We start from the raw sequence: 24,105 nt of genomic DNA, 5'->3' as shown, positions 1-24,105 counted from the left end.
TGATTATACCACGCATACTAAACTGGTTGGAAGAGGATGTTTCCTTTTCTTCTTCTGCTTGGCACCCTTTATCCTCATCAATAACTTTTTCCGTGTTAAAAAAAATCTAGTATATGTCACTTCATATTTTTCTTTACAACCATAGGACACACAAACATGTATACAAGGGAGTTGATATCTTTTCCTCCCCAGAGAATCAGATTATTTTTGTCCATCTAGCCAGTCTAACTCAATGACACCTCCAGGAAATCTCCCCAAGTCACTTGGTACTTAGCTAATTTTGTGGAGTAGAATATTCCATGGTGTGGTATGCTCTATCCAACCACTCCCCCTACTGATGGGCATTCACTCTGCTTCCAACTTTATGCCACTGCTAATGATGCTGCAGTAAATGTCATATCATATGTCACTGGATAATGGAGGCCTTATTTCCATGAAACAGATCCCCAACAGTAGACTTACTGGGTCAAAAAATTTATCTGTTTTTAAGAGATACTTTATTTAAGGGCTACATCTCTCCTTTGTAATGGTCATGGACAGAAGTTCCCTTCCCTAAGCATATCTCTTGCTTGCTCCCAGCCATAAATGCTTTTTTAAAAACCATTTTCAGTTTAATGGATATGAAAGGACTGTGGTAAGAAAAATTCTAAAATAACCTCCAGTAAGACATCACTTGAGTGTGGGCAGGAACTGTGACTTGCTTCTATTCAAAAGAATACGGCAACAGTGATAGGACAGCTACTGTTACGATTATTATGACTATGTTCTGATATTGGCAGAGACTCTCCCGCCAATCGCCAATCGTGAAGAAATAAGACGTCATGTCATGAGGGGGCCACGTGGCAGGGAACTGTGGGATCCTCTAATATCTGAGAGTGACGCCCCGGCTGAAAGCCAACAAGAACATGGGGGTCTCAGTTCTATAGTTGCAGGAATCAAGTTCTGCCAACCATCATGTGAGCTTAGAAAAGAACTCTGAGCTTCAGAAAGGAATACAGCTGCAAACATCTATTTTTTGAAAATGAAAAGATGGCCATATTTGTCTCCAGCCTTCCAAGACCCCTAGCAGAGGACCACACCTCAGCTTCTAAGCATCTAGATAAACTATTAAGTATCTAGATATATTATTACCTCTATGTCAGTGTCATCAATCTCTTCCCTTACAAATTAATTCTTCATTCTCCTTCCATGCCCCATAAGAAGACCACTTTCAAATTCACTTTAAAAGTTGTTCAACTCAGTCATGAGGAACATTTAGCTTCCAGAACCAGTGAATATCAAAGTATTGCCAAAATAACTTTAAAGCCTTTTTTCCAGGTTTCAGAATTGTCCATTATATGCAGGTCAGGACAGGCTAAACTGCTGTAACAGACAGACCCAAAATACACTGAAGTTTCTCTCTCACACTACTACTCAGAGTGAACAGTCCAGGACAGGTGGGTATCAGGGTCTCCATACCTGTCTCCTGACCCATGAAAACAGCCAAATCAGAACTCTGTTTCTGATCTGTGGTAACTTGGAATGCAAAAAGAGGAAACTAATACAGTGACATATCACTGTTACGTCAGTTAGCATTTCTCTAACTGCTAAACTCCAAACATTATTTCATAGATTTGTTTGGCAACTTGGATCTGCGCTCCTATAAATTACCCATATGTTTTGCCCAGTTACTTTCTGGATGGCTTGTCAAATATTTAAGAACTTGTCTACTACGGATTCAAACCCGAGTCATCTCTCCAAATCTACTGCATCTCTACTGACTCTGTTCAGAGGATCTTAGGTCATTGAATTATTTATGTCTGTGTGTAGTCCAATATGTCTTTTTTTTTTTTTTTAAACCAGATTGTGAATTTATAGCCTTCAATAAGGTTTCTCCAACTCCTGAATTGTCCATGGAGTCTCTCAGCTTTTCTTTAAGAGTTACTGTTTCCTCTTTTAAATTTAAATCTATAATCTATCTGAAAATTACTTTTTTGTATTTTCAGATTTTGGTTAATTACAGATGAGGAGTTAATTGTGCCCGCACAGTCTGCTCAGTAAGCCATCTTTTCTACTGTATTGAACCACCAACTTTATCAAATAGATCTGCTGCTTTTCTTGCTAAATACTACTTCCAAGCACTTTAGGTTTTTGTCACCTGCAAATACAATATTTTTCCCATTCCCAATAAATTATCAACAGAAGAGAGAGACACTATCTCTTTTAAATATCAGTCACCTTACCAATGGAGAAGGCAATGGCACCCCACTCCAGTACTCTTGCCTGGAAAATCCATGGACAGAGGAGCCTGGTAGGCTGCAGTCCATGGGGTCGCTAAGAGTCGGACACAACTGAGCGACTTCACTTTCACTTTTCTCTTTCATGCATTGGAGAAGGAAATGGCAACCCACTCCAGTGTTCTTGCCTGGAGAATCCCACGGTCAGAGAAGCTTGGTGGGTTATAGTCCACAGGCTCACAAAGAGTTGGACAGGGTGGAAGCAACTTAGCACACACACACATATAGGCATATAAAATGTACATACAGACAGACCCAAAATACAGTGGCTTCAGTAAGACAGAAGTTTCTCACACTACTACTCGGAGTGAACAGTCCAGAACGGGTGAGTATCAGCATTTCCACTATATGACTTCCATCTATGGTATAAGATGCTGTTTCAGGTTAAAATTTTCCAACCAATGGCAAAGTGGAAGAAGAAGAGGATGACAAACACCTTTTTCTAAGGAATTGATCCAGAAAGTGCACACAGCACTTTCACTCACTTCCTATCATCGAGGACTTAAGTCTTACAAACACATCCAGGGGCAAAGAAAGGCAGGAAACTTGGCCACTAGCTGAGAGGGCATGAGCTCAGTTTTAACTCAGGAAGCCTCTTCTTAGTGGAGAAGAGTTAATAAAAGCCACGTGTTTTTGACACCTTCTCAGAAACCAAAAATTATTAAACCACCTTTTTAGTATTCCCAAGTCATTCTCTTAACAGCTAGTTAAGTCCCAGCCTTTCTGTCTCTGCTCAACAAAAGACTGCCCTTCTGTTCATCACAACTGGGCAAAAGCCCGAAGGAAAAGAATATGATTACTCCCGCATAATGGTCCCTTTTCACATATCGTTTTCATGTCTATACTCTCAGGAGCCTTAAGTTTAACATGGCTTCTTTTTGCTGTAAGGTTTCCTTCCAGCAGTTTTTTGCAGTCTGTTCTCTTGGGAAAAAAAATCTTAAATACCCTTACATGAAATTACTAGAAGCAATATTCCTTTACTTACTAAAATACTGTTAGTACTAAAAAAAAAAAAAAAAAAAAGACAGGATATGACATAAAATACACTATTTTTTTCAGCCATGTTAAAAAGTCTATGTTTAAAAAAAATTTTAGTGTATTTGTACAAGCATTGTTCACATAAACAAGTAACTATATGAACGTATTTAATTTGCTGGCCAGCAACAAAAAGAAATGTGTATATTTTAAAGTTTAATAATACAGGTGAGTATAACACAGTTAGGAGAAGCACTCTTTAAAGACTGACTTCTAAAAAAGATTGAATTCTAAAAAAGAAATTCATGTGACAGATCAAGTGGGTATTGACTGTCCCATTACAGGGCTCATATGAAGATTTTTCAATTAAAGAGAAGCTCTCCGTTCACTTAAAGTGGTCTGATGTGAGGAAACTATTAAAAGGAACATTTCTTCGATGCATGAAGAACACATATCTGACAAAATATTTGAAGACTCCTATTACTCAGCAAGAACACCTGAGAAGGTATTCCCTTAAGTACAGTTTTGGAGACGTTCATTAGTTTAGCTAATAGGAAAGTGCCAGGTGATCGTGACAATAGGATCTCACTAGAGAAAAGCCTTTAGACTCTAGCTGGCTAAGAAAGACTTCTGCTTCCATGGACTTCTGAATCACAAGGTAAGCGTGCCCAGAACCAGTGAACAACATACCAAATCATTCACACACACATTTATTCCTTACTCCTAAGTCATCACACCTGTATGTATTCAATGATTTGTAAAGGTTGACTTGGGTACTATGAGCTCTGATGTTATATGACCCACAGATAAGTCTTTCTATACATCACAAATAATTTTCTATGACTGTACACACAAGGCTGACTTGAATGCACTCTTCCAAATTCCTGAATGCTGGGTGCCCCTAACCTTCACTTACAACACACCCACCTTTTCCTGGGTGGTTTGAGTTCCAGTTTGGCCTAAGTAGTTCATTAAAAATACACAGAAATATTTAAATTCTGAACTTCAAACAAAGAAACCAGAGATAATAAATAACAATAACAGCAAACCGGGAAATCAGTAGAGAAACCAAAAGTCTGAGCTCCCTCAGGCCTTTCACATTAGAGCTATAAATCATATCACCCAAAGGGAAACTTGGGGAGATTTGCACACAGTCAGGTCCAACCAAGGAGAAGCACCACAAATAACTACAGATGCGGTACAAATAATACTTGGATGCTTGCCACCACAATTAACATTTATAATAAAGTCAAGCATTCATGTGACTTTAGCTACACAACATAGCAGCTTTGTTATCCAGTTCATAACATTTTGGTTAATTATACTTCTGTAAACAATCTACAGGGTTTCCCAGGTGACTCAGTGGTAAAGAATCTGCCTGCCAATGCAGGAGATTCAGGAGCGTCTCACAGGTTCAAACCCTGGATCAGGCAGAACCCCTGGAGGAGGAAATTGCAACCCGCTCAAGTATTCTTGCCTGGGAAATCCTGTGGACAGAGGAACCTGCTGGGCTACAGTTCAGGGGGTCGCAAAGAATCAGATAAGACTCAGCAACTGAACACATAACAACAAATAATCTACAGTCAAACAAAAGCCTATTTCGGGCTCTATTTGGGGAAGAAACTGGTGCCTTAACATGGAAGCAAATGGCCCAAGATCACCTCCCGAGATGAGAAACTCCACCAAAACATTTGAAGACCGCCAAGTGGCTCCCACCAAAGTGGAAAGTGACTTTGTTACTTCACTTCAAACATCATCTGTTTTTATTATTTTTAAATCTTTGCTGCCTAATTCCCTTCCCAAACATCCTTGTCCTCTGTGGGTCAACAAATCATACATGATCTGGCTCCTCTCAGAGAAATTGAAACCTATTCCATTGTACACTTTCTGGAAACAGATCAGGGGAATCAGAAGAAAAGGTACTGCACTCAAACCCTTGGCCCCAATGGCCAGCCCCACAGTGTTGCAGCTTTCAGGGCTGATGCTGACAGTTTAACTCCGCAAACACTGGTGCCAAACAGGATGTCCCTGCTAGGAAGTTCACCGACTACGAGTGTTACGTGGTGTCATAACAAGCCATCATGTGCCAAGATTCTTGGGCTGAGATTAACCGCTGAGACACAACATGGGAAATGTGGTAAGTTCATCCTCGTGAAACCAGAGCTCAGTGGGAGCACTGCATTTAACACTTCCATTTACAAGCCTTTGGGGAGGAAGATCCAGATCATTACAGAAATGAAGACGGCAAGGAAAGTCTCCGTGTTGAAACTGAGAGCGACGTGACGAATATGACAAAAGTCATAACCGAGGCAAAGACAGGGGACAAAGTTTATCACCTAAGGCTTATCTGGAAATCAAGACAATCCAGCTTAATGCTTTAGGAGGAGGAGGAATCCAAGACGCACCCCTCACCTGCACTGTTGTATCTGCTGGAAATGTCCCCCTGCGATGACAGAGAGGAAGAAGGCCTGGGAGCAAAGAGGGGATGAGAGGAAGAGGAGGAAGGGGGAAATTACAGCAGCAGCACGCTGCTTGAATGAGCTGAGAACTTCAAAGTTCATGTTTTGGTTTATTTCTTTTCTCCCCTATTTGAGCCCGGTTCGACGCATTTCAATGTGTGCCTCCAATTCTGGGTGTCTCAAAACATTGAACAAGAAAAAAAGAAACCTGAAAGAAGAATCATGTAAACAAAGAACTTGCCCTTAAAGCCATGTAAATGTACAAAAACTGTCATTTCAAACGGAAGCCAATTCCTGGCTCTCCTGCCATTGATTTACTCTGTACTGATATTTCTAACACATAATACGCTAAGATTTTAAGTAAATGATCTAGTTCAATCCTCATGACAATTCTGTGAGGCAGATACAGGATTTCCACAGCATCCCAGAGCAGTTGCAAAGTCACAAAGCAGCCTGTGGAGGAGGAGGGCATTAAACCCTGAACCCCCTATTATATCCCCCTTATATCCTATGCATAACCAAGCTTCCCTGATAGCTCAGTTGGTAAAGAATCCACCTGCAATGCAGGAGACCCCAGTTCAATTCCTGGGTCGGGAAGATCCCCTGGAGAAGGGAAAGGCTACCCACTCCAGTATTCTGGCCTGGAGAATTCCATGGACTGTATAGTCCAGGGGGTGGCAAAAAGTTGGACACGACTGAGCAACTTTCATAGGCATAACCATTACTTAACACATTTACAAGAGATACCATCTGTACAACAAAGAATTCAAGTTCCTCTACCTTTATCACATGCCCTTGTTGTTTTTAAAAGTGATTCTTAGAATAAAGCACTGTAACAGTTTAATGGGCTGGGAATGTGTCTGAAGCACCAGTCTGGGTTACACACCACAGAGACTCAGAAGGGACAGTGGTTAAAGGCACCAACTGGCTTAGCCTTCTGTTAAAAGTATACATAGAGAACGACTGAGACAGAAAATAGGACCTAGATACACTACAACTGATTAAAGCAGAGCAAGTTAAAATTTAAATTAAAGGTAAATACCATCTCGATTTTTAAGGCAACTAGCTCACCCTTGTGGACAGAAAACTACACAACCACCAATTCCTTCCCAGACTGCTTCAGTAAGATACCACACCAAAACTGGGGAACGGACTCAAACCAATAGAAAGCATTGACGATTTAAGTCTGAACAAACTTTCTAAGCAGGTCTATAAATCGTGTTAGCAATCCCATGCCTGAAAATTCCCCTACATGATACGGGAAGTCTCTGAAAGATTCTTGAACTCAAATCAAATATACAACCAAGGATTTGCTGAAAACAATGTAACAAGAATCATCATTTACAAATAAATTTCCATTGTGCCGGAGAGTCAACTCCAAAAAATACTGGCAATTTTTCAATCTGCTAGAGACCACCTAAATTCTAATGAAACCTAATTACAAAAATATTTACTGCAATATTTATTTTATTCTACAAATATTTGTTGAGTACCCATTACATGATAGGCTCTTTCAAGGCTCTAGAAATAGAACAAATAGCAAGCTGCTGCATTTCTATGCAGAGGATCAAAATACTGTGAAGCAACAGTTTCTTCAGAATCAGTGGTCAAAGAAGGTCACTGCAGAACCATGTAAACACCCCGAATGTCCACAAGTAGTCAACAACCCAAACAGTCACCAGTTATGACACAAAAACACAACAGGACACTAGGCAGGTATGAAAAGCTTCAGGTAGAACTGTAAGCATTGATGGAAGATGTACAACATACACTATAAAGGAAGCAAAGTGAGAAGAGAGTGTATATGAATCTATGTGTATAAACTTCTAAAAGCAAATGCTTAGATGTGGGTATATATGTTTAGAATACCCCAAATTGTTAACAGTGATTATTTTCAGGAAAAGGAATTTGGAGTGAGGAGATTCTATATTCCATTTCATGCACGTGTGTATGTGTGTGTGTGTTCCTTTCATTTAAACACTGAGTTTTTTTTTTTTTTGGAAGTAAGATTGTTTGCTCTCAAATAATGCATAGGATGGATTTTTTAATACATGTATTTTTATTATATAATTTTCAAGTATACAGCATTAAAATTCAACATCTGCATATACTACAAAATGATCATCACAACACAAGTCTAGGCATGGTATTTTTAATGTATAATTAAAAGCCAAATCAGTATAACAGAAAACATTAGCCCACTATTCTTGATCTATGTGAAATTGTTATAATTCTAATTCACAGACTTAACATACCAACCTCCCACTTAGAAAAGGTGTTAATAAAATGCGTGTGTGTGTGTGTGTGTGTGTGTGTGTGTGTGTGTGTGAGTGCTCAGTCATGTCGAACTGTTTTGTGACCCCATGGACCATAGCCCACCAGGCTCCTCTGTCCATGGCATTCTCCAGGCAAGACTACTGGAGTGGGTTGCCATTTTCTACTCCAGGGAATCTACCCAATCCAGGGATTGAACCCATATTTCTTATGTCTCCTGCACTGGCAGACATATTTTTTACCACTGCACCACTCGGGAAGCCCATTAATAAAATGCTTGTCTAAAACTACAACTCTGTGTATAATATTTGGCTTAATGTTAAGCATGGCACAATCGTCTCTTGTGGCTCATAAAACCCCCTAACTCAGCCTTATTTGGTAAAAATTGCTCTCTGTAAGGTACAGAAAGGAAGATAACTAGTCCTGCTTCCACATGAAACCACTTCTGAAATAACTGGGGAGAACTTATCAAATTCATCCAACAGACAAAGGGATGGAAAACTTGGTCTTTTCTCACCATTACTAATACTCAAACACCTTTACCACAGAGGAACATTCAGATCCCACAAGCAGATTATTCAACAACTACACATGTCCTGTATGTTAATGTCCCTAAATTTGATAAAAATATTTAAAAAATTAAGAAATTTTAAAGAACCCCAATGATTCAAAAGTAAAATATATTCCAAAAGAATTTTCTGAGACAAATAAGTATAAGTACTGTGTGACATTTCCAAGTCCCGGGTAAAGCTCCTATTTCCAAAATTAGCAAATCAAAATAATATCTTCACCCCATGTGACAATTACAATTGTGTGTTTAAGAAAGGCAGTGTGCAAATGAGTCTTATTTTGAGTTTCTTACCTAACGCAGCAAGATTTTCTTCCTCCTGACTCTTTCCCAAAGAGGTCATCATTTCTGAATATAAATCACTCCACCAAGGATTATATTCCAAAACCTGCTTAACTGCTTCATCTTCCATAAAGTCAGCTCTGGAAAAAAAAAAAAAATATGAAGGGGCTTGTTACATATAATCAGGCTGGTTTTCACTGTTTAAAATTTTACCTTAATTCATCATATTTGTACTAGAAATACAGACTGATTTAAAGCACATTTCAAGGCAAGACTGAGCGCTGCTATTACTTTCACTGTGGTTACTAATCATCATAAATGCAAAGTAAGCCTCAGACTAAAGGGGTATTTGACATTTGCGATCTTTTTAAACAGAAAGTACAGAGAAGACCAGTCCCCTCTAAAGTCCTATGTCCTATACCACAGTTATGCGGGATGAAGCAAATCTGAATACACAATGCTCATGAAGGCTAGGCCTTGTGCAATTTGCAAATATTACAAATTTTCATAAGCTTATAATAAATAGTATTTTAATTCCACCACCACCACCAAGAGGTCTCTCTCTCACATACACACACACATCATTTTTTAGTATGTGCATTCATGTTTCCTTCCAAGACGCAATCTATTTCATTTAGCTATGCTAATATTTATAGACCCTAAGTCAAAACTATTGCAAAAGATAAAAGGAACTTTCACAGAGAACAGAAAATTACTTTTCCTGTACTTTACTTTCTCAGTTTTAACTAGAAAAATAACTGCTACATTCAAAGTAAACTCTTTGAAGACACTTATTCAGAAACGATGCTGTCTTACAGCTTCCCAGGTGGCAGCAGTGGTAAAGAATCCACCTGCAAATGCAGGAAACAGAAGAAACGTTGGTTTGATCCCTGGGTCGGGAACATCCCCTGGAGGAGGGCATGGCAACCCACTCCAGTATTCTTGCCTGGAGAATCCCATGGACAGAGGAGCCTGGGGGGCTACAGTCCATGGGGTCACAAAGAATTGGACACAACGGAAGCAACTTAGCATAGCACACACAGCACAAATACTATCTTATATTCAAAGTTGGAAGTTGGAAAAGAATGACATAAACTATAACTTATGGTGGGAAATTCATTGATATTTCAGGTAATTAGAACCTCAAGACACTGGTCATTTTGATACACTGGATTTTCTAGCTCATGGTTTTAATACTTTAAAGACTTTAATAGACTTTAAAGACTTTCAACTGAGATACTGAAATCTTTTTAAAATTAGAAAGATCACAGATAACTTACTGAGTTCTTTGGATGTGGCAAGCCCTGCACTAAGTGCTTTTCATTCATTATTTCCTTGAATACCCACACCACTTCATTAGGCAATGGGTGCTATCAATACTCCCCTTTTACACGAGTGGAAACTGAGGGCTGGAAAAGTTGTGTACCAGGGTTAAGGTCAAAGAACCAGTGAGAAGTGGGGCCAGGATTTGGACCCCTTTAAGTCTCAGTCTGAAATCCAAGCTATTAACCAATATAAACTTTCCATTTTTATGAGTGAGGAAATAAAGCACATATTGGACAAAACTGAACAGCAATTATCTTGAAGGAGTAATTCTCAGTGCCAGCTCCTCTCGGGATCAGGCTGTTGCCCAGGACTCTGGCCTGAACAGTTAAGTGCCCCCGACAGAGACAGTGACACAGGATGCTAACAGACTCGACTGGAGAGGGAACGGCTTCTGCTTTGGGACGAGTTATTGGAGGCGTCCTTGTAGGAAAGACAGAAACTTGTCCCCCAGGCAGTCAGATATGCTAACCTGTGCTCAAGAGAGACACACAGAAGTCCTGAGCATTCACACAGTTACTGAGGCGAAAGAAGAGGACAGAACACCCAGGGTGAAGTGGCCACCTGAGAGGAAAGGGTGTTGAAAGCTGGAGCACCAAGGACGTTTTAATCAAGGGTAGAAGAAGGGCAACCCACTCCAGTGCTCTTGCCTGGAGAATCCCAGGGACGGGGGAGACTGGTGGGCTGCCGTCTCTGGGGTCACACAGAGTCGGACGCGACTGAAGTGACGCAGCAGTAGCAGCAACAGCAGCAGCAGAAGGGCCCATCTGAAAAGATGCTGTTTTTTTCCCCAGGAGGAAAAATAATAGGGGGAAAATCCTCTTGTAAAACAGTATCTCTGCCACCTTCACGCACACCCCTCAAAAAATTCAAAAATGTTTTGAGTAAAATCTCACTAGTACAGTCCCTCATCTAAACAGTGATGGTTCATTCCTTGTGATGCCCAGCATCTAAGGTCGACTGATGCTCTACGTTTCAGAATAAATTATTTTCAAGTTTTAAAATGCCATGAGTTCAATGGGCATTCACTGAGTGCCCTCTTTGTGGCGTAAGAGAGAAGACCAGTAAGACTCTTGCCCTGTCCTTCAGGGCACCACAATTCAATGGGAACAATAGAAAAAAAACCCACAGAATGTTACAAAATAATGCAGTAAAAACAAGATGAGCTATAACACATGAGCACTTCCTATGCCAAGCTGGAAGCAAGGGTGCCAGGGGGTGACAATTGAGCCCAGCCTTACAGGATAAGTCAAAGTTATTCAGGGAAAGCAGGAAAAGGGGAAAAATCAGCTGGCAAAGGGAAATCAGAAGTAAAAAAATGTGTGAGAAGCAGTGTGGTACAGGTGGGGAGATGCAAACATTCATTACTGTCATCATATGAAATGTGGGCAGGGGGTGGCAAAATAGACGCCACAGAGGCAGGTAGCATCCAGATAACAGAAAACTTTCTATACATGCTAAGGAGTTAGGAATTTATGCTTTAGGCAAAGGAGAGCCCAGATCAGATCAGATCAGATCAGTCGCTCAGTAGTGTCCTACTCTTTGCGACCCCATGAATCACAGCACGCCAGGCCTCCCTGTACATCACCAACTCCCAGAGTTCACTCAGACTCACATCCATCAAGTCAGTGATGCCATCCAGCCATCTCATCTTCTGTCGTCCCCTTCTCCTCTTGCCCCCAATCCCTCCCAGCATCAGTCTTTTCCAATGAGTCAACTCTTCGCATGAGGTGGCCAAAGTACTGGAGTTTCAGCTTTAGCATCATTCCTTCCAAAGAAATCCCAGGGCTGATCTCCTTTAGAATGGACTGGTTGGATCTCCCTGCAGTCCAAGGGACTCTCAAGAGTCTTCTCCGAGACCACAGTTCAAAAGCATCAATTCTTCGGCGCTCAGCCTTCTTCACAGTCCAACTCTCACATCCATAAGGAGAGCCCAGTAAGGCCTTAAGCAGATTTTCACTCTCAGTAGACACTGCACTGATGGTTTTATGGTTGATGGATCTGCAGAAGAGCAGGGCTGGAATGAGAAACGCCAGCTGGGCAGTTAGGGGACAGCTGCAACAAGCCAGACACAGATGAGGGCCAGGAAGAGATGGAGTGAAGCAAAGCAGAAAGAGATAAGTGGTACAATTTCAGGATTGACTGGAAATGTGGAATAAAGAACAAAGTCCAAGGTGACTCCCAGGTTTTCAACCTGGGTGACTGGGATGAAATAAAGGGCATCCTATCAAGCAGAAAATTCAGGAAGATTTTACAGGTAAAATGATGCATTCGATGTTAAACATGTGGAATTAGAGGAATCAGTGAGATGCCCAGTCGCTCTCTAAACCCTTCACCTGGCTTTTCTTCATAGCACTTATCACAATAGAAATACTTTTCATTTCCCCACTGGAGTGTAAGCCCCTTGAGGCCAGCTACCATGTATTCACCATTCTCTGCCTGCTGTCTGCAACACCGCCTGACATGGAAGTCATTCAAACAAATATTGGTAGAACAAGTAAGTATATACATGAAAGAATGAATAAGTGACATTTTATTCCAGTGTTTTTTCCGAAGGTTGCTATTTTGCATAAAGAACCACACTGGGAAGGAGGTAAACCTTTCTTTTCAAGCTTCTAATTACTACTTGTCATTTTGCTGCTACTGCTAAGTCGCTTCAGTCGTGTCCGACTCTGTGCGACCCCACACACGGCAGCCCACCAGGCTCCCCTGACCCTGGGATTCTCCAGGCAAGAACACTGGAGTGGGTTGCCATTTCCTTCTCCAAAGCATGAAAGTGAAAAGTGACAGTGAAGTCACTCAGTCGTGTCCAACTCTTCGCGACCCTATGGACTGCAGCCTACAAGGCTCCTCCGTCCATGGGATTTTCCAGGCAAGAGTACTGGAGTCGGGTGCCATTGCCTTCTCCGTGTCATTGTGAGATCTCCTCAATAAATCCAGGAGCTTGATCATTCTATCATCTTCTTTACCAAATGTATAATGCTGAACATTACAATTTTACAAGACTCCCCAGATTAAGAGGTATAAACTATCATATATAAAATAAATAAGCTATAAGGACATATTGTACAGTACAGGGGATAGAGTCAATATTTTATAATAACTTTCAGTTCAGTTCAGTCGCTCAGTCGTGTCCGACTCTTTTCAACCCCATGAATCGCAGCACACCAGGCCTCCCTGTCCATCACCCTCTCCTGGAGTTCACTCAGACTCACGTCCATCAAGTCAGTGATGCCATCCAGCCATCTCATCCTCTGTCGTCCCCTTCTCCTCCTGCCCCTAATCCCTCCCAGCATCAGAGTCTTTTCCAATGAGTCAACTCTTCGCATGAGGTGGCCAAGGTACTGGAGTTTCAGCTTTAGCATCATTCCTTCCAAAGAAATCCCAGGGCTGATCTCCTTCAGAATGGATTGGTTGGATCTCCTTGCAGTCCAAGGGACTCTCAAGAGTCTTCTCCAACACCACAGTTCAAAAGCATCAATTCTTCGGCTCTCAGCTTTCTTCACAGTCCAAATTTCACATCCATACATGACCACAGGAAAAACCATAGCCTTGACTAGACGGACCTTTGTTGGCAAAGTAATGTCTCTGCTTTTGAATATGCTATCTAGGTTATATAATAACTTTATATATACAGTGTATATATATACATATATATATAATAACTTTATATATATATAGGTTATATAATAACTTTAAACGAAGTATAATCTATAAAAGTTGTGAATCACTATGTTGTACACTTGAAACTAATATAATATTGTAAATCAACTACACCTCAATTTTTAAAAATAAATAAATAAACAAAAGGTCTTCTCTCAGTCCCAAAAAAGGCACTTCAAATGCTATATAATCATTGTTGTCCCTTTTCTTATCTCGTTATTTTGAATGTTAACTAAATTCTTTTATTTTCTTTAATAAAAGAATAAGTGAGACTTTATGAACTGGTTAAAGTAAAATATATGCCAACAATTTAAAAAAAAAACTTGCCTGGGAAGGAAAAAAAAACAAAAACCAGGCTCAGCTAGAGAAATATGGAAATTATAATAAGCAAAAAAGGAAGGACTATTAACGAATGTTTCAAAATTCCTTCAACATACTTTACTGTGAAAATAATACCAAAATAAATTTAAAATGGCAAGAAATGGATAATCAAAAAGTATAATGGATCAACTTTACATGCTCAGCATTCTGCTGGGATGCAAAACTTATGGGGGAAAATATCACACACTGGTACCCAGATTTTACAAGAAAGGATTTTTAAAACAATAATAACCTGAAGTCATTTACATGTGCCTTTGGAATGTATAAATTTTTGTATATAGTCAATTTACCTCACAGTGTTCTGCCTTAGGGTAAAATTTAAATTAGTTTTCCTTAAGCTACTGAAATGGAGAAGGCAATGGCACCCCACTCCAGTACTCTTGCCTGAAAAGTCCCATGGACAGAGGAGCCTGGTGGGCTGCAGTCCATGGGGTCACTAAGAGTCGGACACGACTGAACGGCTTCACTTTCACTTTTCACGTTCATGCATTGGAGAAGGAAATGGCAACCCACTCCAGTGTTCTTGCCTGGATAATTCCAGGTATGGGGGAGCCTGGTGGGCTGCCGTCTATGGGGTCGCACAGAGTCGGACATGACTGAAGCGACTTAGCAGCACCAATAGCAGCAGCAAGCTACTGAAAAACCTGACAACATGAAGAGACATCATGACTTGTGAGGGCAAGTCAAACAACTTGAAAACACCATGTATTATGCTAATGTAAAATCTACTATGTATTACACATGCATATCACATTATATACATATAAATTTTAATACAATACATGCAGTGTATTGTCTTCATAGTATGTGAGAATTTAAAATAAACCTTTTCTTCCACTGTATTAACCATTAAGAATGACAAAATAAGCAGTGATTTTTAACTGAAAATTTAAAAGAATTTTACTTGCACTTCATTTAATTCAACACATTTGGGCGAGTCAGTCAGCTAATATAAATAAAGAGTAAAACAAAAATGACAAATAACTGGTCTTATTCCTACCAGCTCCCGTTATAGCTCAGTCGAAGAGTCTGCCTGCAATGCAAGAGATGTTGGTTTGATTCCTGGGTCAGGAAGATCCTCTGGAGAAGGAAATGGCAACCCACTCCAGTATTCTTGCCTGGAGAATCTCATGGACAGAGGAGCCTGGCCAGCTATAGTCCAAGGAGTCACAAAGAGTCGGACACGACTTAGTGACTATACCACCACCACCATTCCTACCAGAAAAATCACAAAGAATCTTTACCTCCTGACTCTCAGCCTCCAACTTGCCTGAAGCTGAATTTAAACTGCTCATGTAAAAAGAACCCTTCCTGGAGTAATACAAAAAACATTTCATGCATACTATTAAAGAAAATGTGCTTCTGGATAAAGACACAGAAGATAGAGAAAAATAAGGGCTGCTTCTAATATCACACTGCTAACTATAAATTCCAATTTCCTAACTCTCTCAGGCCATATCACTATTCTTCAAGTTTTAGAAGAGAAGAGATAGGCAGTTCTGCTAATTAAGCTCCCTCCCACTCAAAATTTCTGTCTTGTAAAGCTCAATCTGTTTTCATGCTTGCCCAGGAAATTTGCTGACAATGAAATTTCCAATTTAAATATTCAGCATGATTTTAAATGGGTTTCTTCAAATTATTCTTCAGTGGACATTTAAAATCACAATTGGAGAGATAAAGGTAATTAGAAATGGCAATGTAAATGGAGTTGAATCTCTCAGATGTCCTCCAAAATATAACCCACCCTACTCTTACACAGCTTCCCTGAGGATGTTGAAGGGTTCCACCATTCATCGTCACATATCACTCAACCCATTTGCACATCACAAGATATATTTCTGCCATTCCAATTAGTCTCCCACTGAGTCACAGGAGATAGAATGTTAATCACAAGAGCAACAGCAGTTAAACTGAAATAGTGTACATGAAAAGGAAATACAAAATGATAAATGGAAAGACTCTTTTCAAGTCCCAGATGAGTCACTTAGCAGTGGTGTGACCTTGGGTGAGTCCCTTAACCCCCTCTTCCTCACTGCTGTGAAAACTGAAATAATCACACAAGAGAACTCGATAAGCTGAGAGCACTGTACAAGGGAATAGCTGCATACGTAACAGTTTAGAAACTGCCGGCCCAGAGTATGGGGAGAATATTACCTGAGGTCTATATCAAAACACTGCTGCTGCTAAGTCGATTCAGTCGTATCCAACTCTGTGCGACCCCATAGACGGCAGCCCACCAGGTTCCCCGTCCCAGGGATTCTCCAGGCAAGAACACTGGAGTGGGTTGCCATTTCCTTCTCCAATGCAGGTAAGTGAAAAGTGAAAGTGAAGTCACTCAGTCATGTCCAACTCTTCGCAACCCCATGGACTACAGCCTACCAGGCTCCTCCGTCCATGGGATTTTCCAGGCAAGAGTACTGGAGTGGGTTGCCATTGCCTTCTCCAAAACACTACTGACATCCTAAGAAAGCTATCAAATACTCACAGACGCCTGGGGACAATCACTTCCTTGCAAGAAGTGCTGCTATTCGTGATCAATGAGACACATCACAATCTTTCCAAGGCAAGGGATTATTTACCTACCCCTTAGTTTTGTTCCTTCAACAAATATAAGCCGGACAGAGACACATGATAGCTCAAGATACAACTGATGCAGATGGGAAATAAAGCAAAACTTAAAATTAGACTGTATTTATATCCTATCCCAATAAAGTTATTTATTAATTTGAAATGGATCCTTGATTACAGGTGCTAGTGGATAAAAGTGTTGGGAAAACCCACCCCTAGATCAGCCAAGAAATGCAGTACATGTAGATTCAAATTCTTAAAGAAACTGAAATGTGTTTTTATTCATATATACCATTAATCACAACAGAGTCTTCTCAAAAGAATGGTATGTATTCTCAGGAATGCAGTGTTCTATTTTAAAGCCTGGAGAACAAAAAACTCAAAGAAGTACCTTAAAAGATTTCTGTGGTGTGCTGAAGTGAGGTAATGAAAAGTAGCACCTTACAAAGATCACCGAGGTATAACAGCTGTAGGTTAATTTAAATGTCAATTAAGATTGTGAGCTATCACTCATTTCTGGAGTCCAAAAAGCACATGTCCAACATGGTCAAGAACGCACTCAAAATTTTTTTAAATACTCAATTTCAAGTAAATTATTTAAAACTTAAAAAATAAAACTCAATACTTACAGATAATGATCAGGATCAAACTTGGCCAGCTCAGCAGCCAGGCGTTTCTGCCTTCGTTCAGCAGCAGAGGTGAAATCTGGATCCTTAATATCGATAACATCACTCAATTCATCCTAAGAACACCCAGGAAAGAAAGAATAATTGCTGTCTCCTATTTGAGCCATGAGATATCTAATTTTGTACAAAATGCCCAAACACAAGAAGAATCTAATAGATCGATAAGTCATTATACCACCTGTGACATTTAAATTCAAATCCAGCAAATGTTAAACATCTACTATTTGCCAGGCCCTGTTAGAAGCTTTCACATCAATTATTTCATTTAATCCTTACAACAAACAAACTGATTAACATGGATTAAAGCTATAAAAGTTTAACATGAAAACCAGAACAGAATAAACCTCTCCAAGCAAACAGGAACATCTAATTCTCCATTTATTCCCCCATTTACTTCCAGAGATTTAAAAATTATAAAAGGGCAAGTTGAAATAAATTTCTAGACCCAAGATGGAGCTGCTGCTGCCAGGGGTGCCATGTCAGCAAACCAAAACTTAGATAATTTTCATGTCCCTGTAAATACTTCCCATGAAGAGAAATGCAGTCTTTTTAGTCAATCCCCCAAGACCAAGCCAACTTTGGGATCTGTCCTTATTTCCTTGCCCCTTTTCATCCCTAACAAGAATTTTTAAGGACAATTTTAATAGACATAATTTCCACTTGAAAATTTAAAAATCTAATCCAAAGTAATATTCAACATTACCACATTTCCTAAGTCCAACTCTACAAAAAACACCTGTATTAGTAAAACCACCTACAATCCATAGTCTTTTTTCTTTTGACTAGAATTATGAAGGGAAGAAAACTTGTACAATACAAAATATTTCTAAAGCTCTTTTTTCTTTCTTCAATCTCCCCATTCCCACCACCAACTGCAAGGGATAAGTAAGCAAACTGGAAGCAGCTTGAAGACTATTAGTTGAAAAGAAATCAAGGGAAATAACTTGGTAGAGGGTTGAAGGCAAACTGTTAAAACAGACTTGTAAACAGAATGACTGGTTGGTGACTGATGCCCAGGCTTAAAGTCAACAGCTGTGGCAGAGCAAAATCACTACAATGAAACCAGCTATATGGAATCTTCCAGGGAGAGACTAAGATATAGAACTCTCCACACCATCAGAATTCCTGCAATAAAAAAAAAAAACCCTCAAAAAAAGCCTCTCAGCCCTACCACAATCCATTGAGCTAAAGTAACATCAGCTATGGTTTTTCCAGTAGTCATGTACAGATGTGAGAGCTGGACCATAAAGAAGGCTGAGCGCCTGGCCACCTGATGTGAAGAGTCAACTCATTGGAAAAACCCCTGAAGCTGGGCAAGACTGAAGGCAAAAGAAGAAAAGGGTGGCAGAGGATGAGATGGTTAGGTAGTATCACTGACTCAACAGATGTGAAATCTGAGCACACTCCGGAAGACAGTAAAGGACGAGGAAGTCTGGCCTGCTGCAGTCCATGGCGTCACAGAGTTGTACACAACCCGGCGACTGAACAACGAAACATCACCAACACTTAACGTAAGCACATCCTAGTGAAATGAAGGGGCCCAGGGGCTCTTTCATGTTTGGAAGTCACATCCAGAATATCTGAATACTTCAGAGCACAAACATTCTGGGGAAAAAACAGATCCCAAACTTGGAAAAATCTACATTCCAAGAGTTCTTTTACAATTTACTTTTAGGAGGCTCAGAATGAATTTTCCTAAAGATACATGATTATAAATCATAGTTAGATTCTCTGGGCAGCCCACAAATTTACTCAATTCAAAATAAACTGGAAATAGAGCACTCGCAATACAGAGTTTACAAGCGTGCAGCAAGGCTTCCAGGGGAAAACATTTTTAGAGTTCTGGTTTAATTTCTCAGACATATCTCTTCCCTGAGCAGCACAACCTGGACTCTTTCTCTCTCCTCTGCTTCCTCACCTGCCTGACATCACCTCCTCAACCACAGAGACAGGAGGGGCAGCGAGGCAGGCCTTGGGCAGCATGGTGGGGGGCGGGGAGTGTGAAACGGAACAAACTAAAAAGTGAAGTGAGCTTGGAGCAGTGAAATCTAAGGCATCTGTCAAACAAGAGAAAGGAAGTGAAGAGGATGAGAAATGACACGCTACAACAGGGTGAAAATGATTCTTGTTTTTCTTTTGTTGTGAAAGTACTGCTAAGGTCAGCACTGGGAGAGCCATTTAAAGATGGGCAGTGCCAAGAAAAGGTCATGTGGGATCTAAACAAGGCTAATGTGAGTTTCAGCAGAGTGAAGGCAGAGACTCTCCAGAGAGAAAATGAAGAAATGTGTGCCCATGAGGCCAGTAGGTCTCTGGAAACAACAGCTTCAGGTCCCCAGTGTAGCTGAGAGAAGGAAAGGGCCGGCAGGCCAGCATCCTGCGGCTGCTGGCAGCAGTGGTCCCGGGAGCCTGCTGGGTGGGAGTCCAGAGACTCTAGGATTGTTGCTGCTGGCAGCCACTGACGCCAGAAGCCTGGTTAGAAGCCCTGACTTGGAACTGCCAGGGCAGTTTTCCAAAGGCACCCTGTGGCTGGCAGAAATTTCAGAAAGGAAAGAGTGTGGGTGAGCGTGCACACATGTGTATGGGGGCAGGGTGGTGACAGAGAATTTGTTTCAGCAAAAATAATTTTATTTCCTTCTCAGTATTAGCATAAAATACAGAAGTCATAAGCAAACCCTGTGTAAATGGCTGGTGGGAAATAAACATGAAAGACTATACACTGTCCCCCAATAAAGGGTTAAATAATTCAATTCAGAGAAGATAACTGGGTACTGGAATTATGGATGATGTTTTACTTTCTTTCTTATATTGTATCTTTATAATGAATATATATTGCTTTTATCATCAGAGAAAAATGAAGCTGTATTTCATTTAATGGAGGGTGGGTGGGAAGAGACTGTAAAAATGTTAATAAAATATGAGTCAACAAAACTTTATGGATATTGTCTCATCCAAAGGCAGAACCAGAGGAACTGTAAATGGTGGTTTCTTAAACACATCATTTAAAATAGAAAATATGTTCTCAAAGTTCTTATTTATGCAATAATGGTCTCAGTTTCCTCTAGCTCGTTTACTAGTAGAAAAAGGTCTTGTGGATGACGTGGGGTGGAGATAAACTAAGAGTTTGGTACTGACATATACACACTACCACATGTAAAATACAGATAATCAACAAGGACCTACTGTATAGCATAGGGAATTATAGTCAACATTTTCTAATAACCTATAAGGGGAAAGTATCTGAAATATACACATATATACACACATATATGTATGTATGCATGTATAATTGAATCACTTTGCTGTACACCTGAAACTAACACAATATCATAAATCAACTATACTGCAATTTAAAAAATTTAAAAATAATAAAATTTCTAAAAATAAAAAGAATTTTTTTTTACAATCCATAAAAAAAGGTCTTACACGCTAATCTTACATGATTGTTCAGTTTTTAATCGCATGACATGAATGTCACAAACAGAACAGTTATAAATGCAATTGAACTCTGCAAGTAATACCAGTTATGAAAGATTTCTGTGGCACGATCACATAAAACACATGTACCTTAATACCCCGAAGACAGCATCCTTTAATTACTGGCATCTTGATTCACACATGATTTTCAAAAGTTCTGACATTTCCAAACTGTCATGAAGGACACCACAAACCTCACATTTAATCCATATAAGAAAACACAATATTCTTTAAAGACTACATATTGGTTCATCCAGTGGTAGAATATGCATATACAATAGCGGTGAGGCCACAACAGAATGGTGACGTGGAGCCCAGCCCAGTGCCTCTCAGGGACACACATACCAGCTGCTAGCTGTCACTGGAGGTCCAGATACTGTCCACTAGCTGTCACTGAGGTCCACGGTCTACCCAAGTTCCCCAGGGAGGGCTGAGCTTCAGGATTCACTCTTAAAAGAGTGTAGAAAAGTAATGGTGCACATACAATCCATGTGTTACTTAATCCCCTCTAAGAAGTCTGGGGCAGCACACCCTATTTAAATTCATTGCTATTTCTACTGCAAAATCTTTGAATATGTACACTAAGTGGGAATTTTTTTTTTAATTATTGAAAAACTCACATATCAGCTCTGATCAGGTCATGTCATCAAACTCAATATAAAAAACTTCTAGTTTCAGAACTTTTTGTGATCCCTACATTGTACATGTGGGGTTATATACCTACACTGTTAACAGTATTGCTATTTACATTATCCTTTAGAATTTTCTCAAATGCATTTTGTTTTTCCATCTGTTGAAGACAACAGGCATTCAAATTGTTTATAATAACAAGGTTCAGAGGGATGCAGTCAGGAAGAGCTACAGGAGGGCTCCAAAAATGTGAGGATGATTCTCTTATGTTTTTTTAAGCTGGGAGACAGGAATCTAGAGATTCAGGGCATTAGACAAGACATTCAAAGATAAAAAGAATATTGATTAATAACTTTTCTCTTAACCTAAACTACTAACTTAGTGAACATTTTCAACACATACAAGAATTTCTGACCTCCCAAGGACTTGGCCTGGGCTCACATCATGGCAGTCCTGCATCTTCTCAGCAACGTGGCAGAAACCCCTTGAGAGGATCTTCCCTCCACAGCGGCAGTAATGAAGAAACCAAGTTCCTTGGCATCAACAAGCACTTTCAGACTGAACGTACAATCTGTCCTTAGCCTGCAGGAGTCTTCTCTCGTTCATTTATAGCTTTAGACAGGTAATCACCAAAAGATTAACCACAGACTACTCTCTGCCAAACAACTGAGGTCCATTTACTGTAGTTTCTGCTGTAGAAAAAAACTGATTCTATTCTTACTACCTGAGAGTTAACCAGGAAATTTGGTTAGGGAGACAGAATATGGAGAAACCATAACTCGGCAGAAAAACATACAAGGCATTTGAATGAAGTATCTCATCAGTATTATTTGCTCTTAAGTAAATCCCAATTTTGTTTCTTTTAAGAAGTTTTGAGAGCATTTTAAATTTCTTAAGGGCAGAAGTCTTTCTAGCATGCTAATCTTTTTTTTCTCAAGAGTTTTCAAATGTAGCATCTCTGTAAATTTTCTAAACAGCCTTATAAAGTAGGTGAGCAAATTTATCGCTGTTTTACAAAGAGGAGACAAAATTTACTTGTGGTCAAATAACTGGCCTGAATTCCAAATTTAAACAGAGGTACAAGTAGGACCAAAATACAGATCCTTTACCTTTCCTTAGCAGACTCAAATATGTCTTACTATAATAAACCACATACCAAGCAGGTTTAACATCCTCTACCCAGAAGGAATGAAGTTAAAAAACTGTTCATCACATGTTTCTTTCATTTGAAAAAAATTAAGGGGACTCCCTGGCAGTCCAGTGGTTAGGGCTCTGCAATTTTACTGCTAAGGGCTGGGGCTCTATTCCAGTCAGAGGAAACAGAAAAGAAAAAAAAAAGAAATGAGCTATCAAGTCATGAAAAGACGTGAAGGAAACTTAAACACATATTACTAAAAAAGAAGCCAATCTGAAAAGGCTACATGTTTACATGTTGCATGGTTCCAATTATGTGACATTCTATTTAAAAAAAAAGTAAAACTAGACCAAAAAGTTCAATAAGTAAATAAATTAAAAAATTTTAAAGTAAGACATCAACTATATTGCCTTCTATAATACAACTAAAGTAGAAAATAACCCAAAATCTCCATTTTATTCATGAAATAGAATTTCCCACATTGTCTGAGGAAGAGAGTGATGTCATTCCTTTTTTAGCCTAACTGACCAAAGAGCAGATTTTAACAAAAGATTCCATTCAAACCCCACAAAGAGTAAATACAGAAAAGTGCCTACAGTACACTAAACACTAAACAATTTGATCAAAAGACGGAAACCCCTTCTCATCAGGAATATTCTGCTTCATTTACATATAAAACAGAAGAGACATCATGCCACAAATAAAGAATTTTCATTTTTTAGAAGTAAAAAACATAAAGCTTTTCAGGAAGTATGAGGAGAGAGGGGTTCTGTTCTGTATTTTGGAAACTTCATGTCTAAAATAACAACTGAAGTGGAGAAAAAAGAAAGTACCAGGACATCTTTCACGTGTAAGCACAATGAGACCGGGCTACACAGACAGTGACACAGAAGGGAGTGACTGTGTAACGATCACGTGCGAGCAGTTGTGGTTTGCGCTCTAAATACAACATCTCCTACTATCTTCATAAGAAAACCTCCAGGTATGAGCAGAACTGAAATTAAACTATGCAAATGGTCAAACCCTTGGTATATACCAAGGTCTTTTAGAAAATCATACCTGCAACCGCTGAAACACTCCTGAGCGCAAGTTTCCAAACCCGTAGCGGCAGTTTGGGTTCAAGGCACTTTCTGGTACCTCTTCATAGGGGGACTGTTCAATTTCCCAATCAAACTCATCATCGTCATCTTCCACTCCTCCCTCAGAAACCTCAGAAGCACCTAAATATGTAAAGTACTAGTTCATTAAAGCACTAGATTTCCTTGGGGAAGAAAAAGTACAGGGAAAAAGCGTCTGCCCATGTACCCCAAAAGAATACTCCTGCTATTCTCTTTTTTTTTTTTGAAACATGTTAATGTATCATACTAGGTCCATTCTGGGTGTACTACATAATAATTTGATACTGGCAAAC

The 24,105-nt window shown here is 39.7% G+C and overlaps 1 protein-coding gene across 13 annotated transcripts in view; it reads right to left on the bottom strand.

The window, feature by feature from the left end:
• SHQ1 (SHQ1, H/ACA ribonucleoprotein assembly factor) overlaps positions 1-24,105 on the bottom strand; it is a 288,426-nt gene that overhangs the window by 255,899 nt on the left and 8,422 nt on the right. For 11 of the 13 annotated variants that reach the window (XR_015151264.1, XR_015151267.1, XR_015151263.1 and 8 more), the window contains 3 exons: positions 23,754-23,914; positions 17,399-17,511; positions 8,847-8,974 (listed from right to left, as the gene is read on the bottom strand). Coding sequence is in view for 5 of the 13 variants with exons in the window: in XM_086366725.1 (XP_086222851.1) it covers positions 8,847-8,974; positions 17,399-17,511; positions 23,754-23,914 (402 nt within the window). In the remaining 8 variants the exon portion in view is untranslated. Of the gene's footprint in view, positions 1-8,846; positions 8,975-11,772; positions 12,159-17,398; positions 17,512-23,753; positions 23,915-24,105 lie in introns of all 13 variants that reach the window. The other 2 variants (XR_015151269.1, XR_015151268.1) reach the window with 1 other exon arrangement.

Source organism: Bos grunniens, chromosome 22 (assembly GCF_055505025.1).
Source record: "Bos grunniens cultivar Pamir isolate PY7600 chromosome 22, Bosgru_T2T1.0, whole genome shotgun sequence".
NCBI lineage: Eukaryota > Metazoa > Chordata > Mammalia > Artiodactyla > Bovidae > Bos > Bos grunniens.
Note: the sequence above shows the minus strand (reverse complement) of the source record. Positions and strands in the feature narration are given on the sequence as shown.